The sequence below is a fragment of the Phytophthora parasitica genome (genome assembly GCF_000247585.1).
Source record: "Phytophthora parasitica INRA-310 unplaced genomic scaffold supercont2.15, whole genome shotgun sequence".
Classification (NCBI taxonomy): domain Eukaryota; phylum Oomycota; class Peronosporomycetes; order Peronosporales; family Peronosporaceae; genus Phytophthora; species Phytophthora nicotianae.
Window position 1 is genome coordinate 28,776 of NW_008649001.1, and position 2,471 is coordinate 31,246.

The window sequence follows — 2,471 nt, forward strand, 5'->3', positions numbered from 1 at the left end:
GATCGCACCTCACTGGTCAACATTTAAATAGATGGGAGCACTACCAGAAGCTTACTACCGATGCTCAGAATGTTTACTTTGACGAAGTGCAGTCTTTTCGTTCCAGTATTCACCAATAGTCACGTGTATCGACCGTGACATTGTGGACAAGATTGTGGGTCAGATTTTACTCGATGATGATGAGGAAGACTCAGCCTGGACGCGAGCTAAGCGGTCTAACCTGGATCTAAGTGAATCGAGTTCTCACTACTTGCTGACAATTAAGAATCCCGTTCGATTTCATTTGATTGTTGACTACCTCAGTTTCGATATGTCATTTCGAATGGCAATTTCGGTGTTGACGAAAACTAAAGAGCGCACAGGATTAGCATCGTTAGGCTCCTGCTCAACAGAACTCCCTTCAAAATATGCCCGCTTTGTTTGTATTATGAATTTGGACAAAATAAAGCAGATCATTTCAAGCTCGTGGACATTCTCAATCGCTTTGGACATGTCGACATATTTGTCGATATCGTACTTGGATGTACGTATTCGAGTCTACTACAACGAAATTATATTGAATTTGCATTTGCTGGCAATCCCTATGCACGAGGGCCATACTGGAGAAGCCATGTTCGATGCTGTCGTACCAGTGCTTGACGTTCGTTGTCCCAACTGGAGAGACGTTATGCTTGGTATTACCACTGACGGAGAACGCAAAATGACGGGAGTTAATAAAGGACTGGCAACTCGATTTCAAAAGGTATGCCGAAGTGGCTTCATGCGTGTTTGGTGTGGCTTGCATCAGCTAGATTTGGCTCTCCAGAATACCTTTAAGGCAGCAATGAAAGGGCGGTTTTTCGGCTACATGACGCAAACAATTGCGTATCTACGACGCCAAGGAACTCTAATACGTCAGATGGATACCACCGCTCCCCTATTTCAGGACACGCGCTGGGAACTTATTGCAACTGTGCAGTACTTGGTTTATGAAACACCGAGTAACATTGACAGCACATTTAGATGCCAAAACACCGGTTTGCAAGCCGCCACTTCAGTGGTGGTTGATATTGAGTTTGGTTAAGATGTTATCAACCCGGGCAGTGATCACATTTAGAAGTCTAGAAGGAACCACAGCCCTTGTAACGGAGCAAATGGCTCAGATGAAGAAGTTGTCTAGTGACATCCAGATCATGTTTGGTGTTCGAGCTGTGGGGGATGAAGACAACAGTGAGCTAGACAACCGACCTACTACATTATCACTGGCTGAGAACAATGCAATGGTTTGTGATCACGCGAAAATTTTAGATCTGCTTCAAGATAACGGTTCATTCGCAATTAAAATCCTGGATACAATTGGAACGGATGCCGCGACACTATTAGCCTCGGATCTTGCAAGTGTAATGGCAACTTTTGTTGAAAGAGTTAATTCAATCGAGCCCAAACGCAATGAGAAAAATGAACCTGTAGAAGGAGAGCTTCCACCATCTCTTCCCCGAGAGTTTGTAAAGTTACAAGGCCGAGATTTATCAGCTTTGATACTAAAACATCGCGATCGAATGGCTCCGCACTGGACTGGCGAACAAATAGATGCCATTGAGCAAGAGCATTCAGCATTATGCGACCAGTACCGCCGTCATGAACAGTTTCGTCGCAGTATTGACAATGATATTGAGAAAGTATGTACCTTCGAAGACGCGTGGAACAATGCCGACGGAAAATCCCCGATACTAAAAAGGTTTGCAGGTGGTTTGGCCACAACTTTCCCTGGGACATCGACCGTAGAAAGTGATTTCTCGATTTTAAAATGGGAGAAGCCACCGTCGAAAAGCAGACTTACAAGCTTTTCTCTTGAAGGACTGTTGCACGCGAAACAATTCGCTCTTCTCAACAGCATCAAGGTCTCCTCAGACGGCAAGCCGGGTGATACTAGCACTACCAATGATCCTCTTATCTCATAGTTGCATCATGCCAACTCAATGCCAAATCTTATTTCTTTAAAAGGCCAAAAACTATATATTTTGGTACAAATTGGTATATGCCAAGTTTGTAGATGCCTGTGTATTGGGGAAAATGTCTTCCAATGCATTTAACACTGCCAGGTCTCGGTCAACGAGAATAACGTATGAGATCTGAATATCCGATTCACGATAAAATCTGGTAGAAGGCATTGCGCCCACACGAAATGCTCTCTCTTCTCCTCTTGTGAGAATACTTGTGACACATGAATAGTCAAATTTATACATACCACGGATTCCCACGATTTTCAGCGAGGGCATTCCGAATCGATTGGCCTTGTATGTGCAACTCATTAGATGAATGTCCGCATTTTCTCTACAAGAACTTCGCGCCCTTTTGAAAAAAAAAGTAGGTAGCTTAGACGATTCAGATTGTCTGTTTGGTATGCCGCAAAACGGTCCGCAAGTAGAAACTCAATGCAAGGGACGGATTGATGGGATGTGGTTCGATCCAGTTCTGAGACTCGTGGTCGA

At 44.1% G+C, this 2,471-nt stretch overlaps 1 protein-coding gene across 1 annotated transcript; it reads left to right on the top strand.

The window, feature by feature from the left end:
• Positions 1-490: 490 nt before the first annotated feature.
• PPTG_07990 (hypothetical protein) lies at positions 491-1,940 on the top strand (the record flags this gene model as incomplete). The annotated part of the gene is made up of 2 exons (XM_008902883.1): positions 491-1,016; positions 1,084-1,940. 2 exons carry the CDS (start codon positions 491-493, stop codon positions 1,938-1,940), a joined length of 1,383 nt encoding a protein of 460 aa, XP_008901131.1.
• Positions 1,941-2,471: the final 531 nt, after the last annotated feature.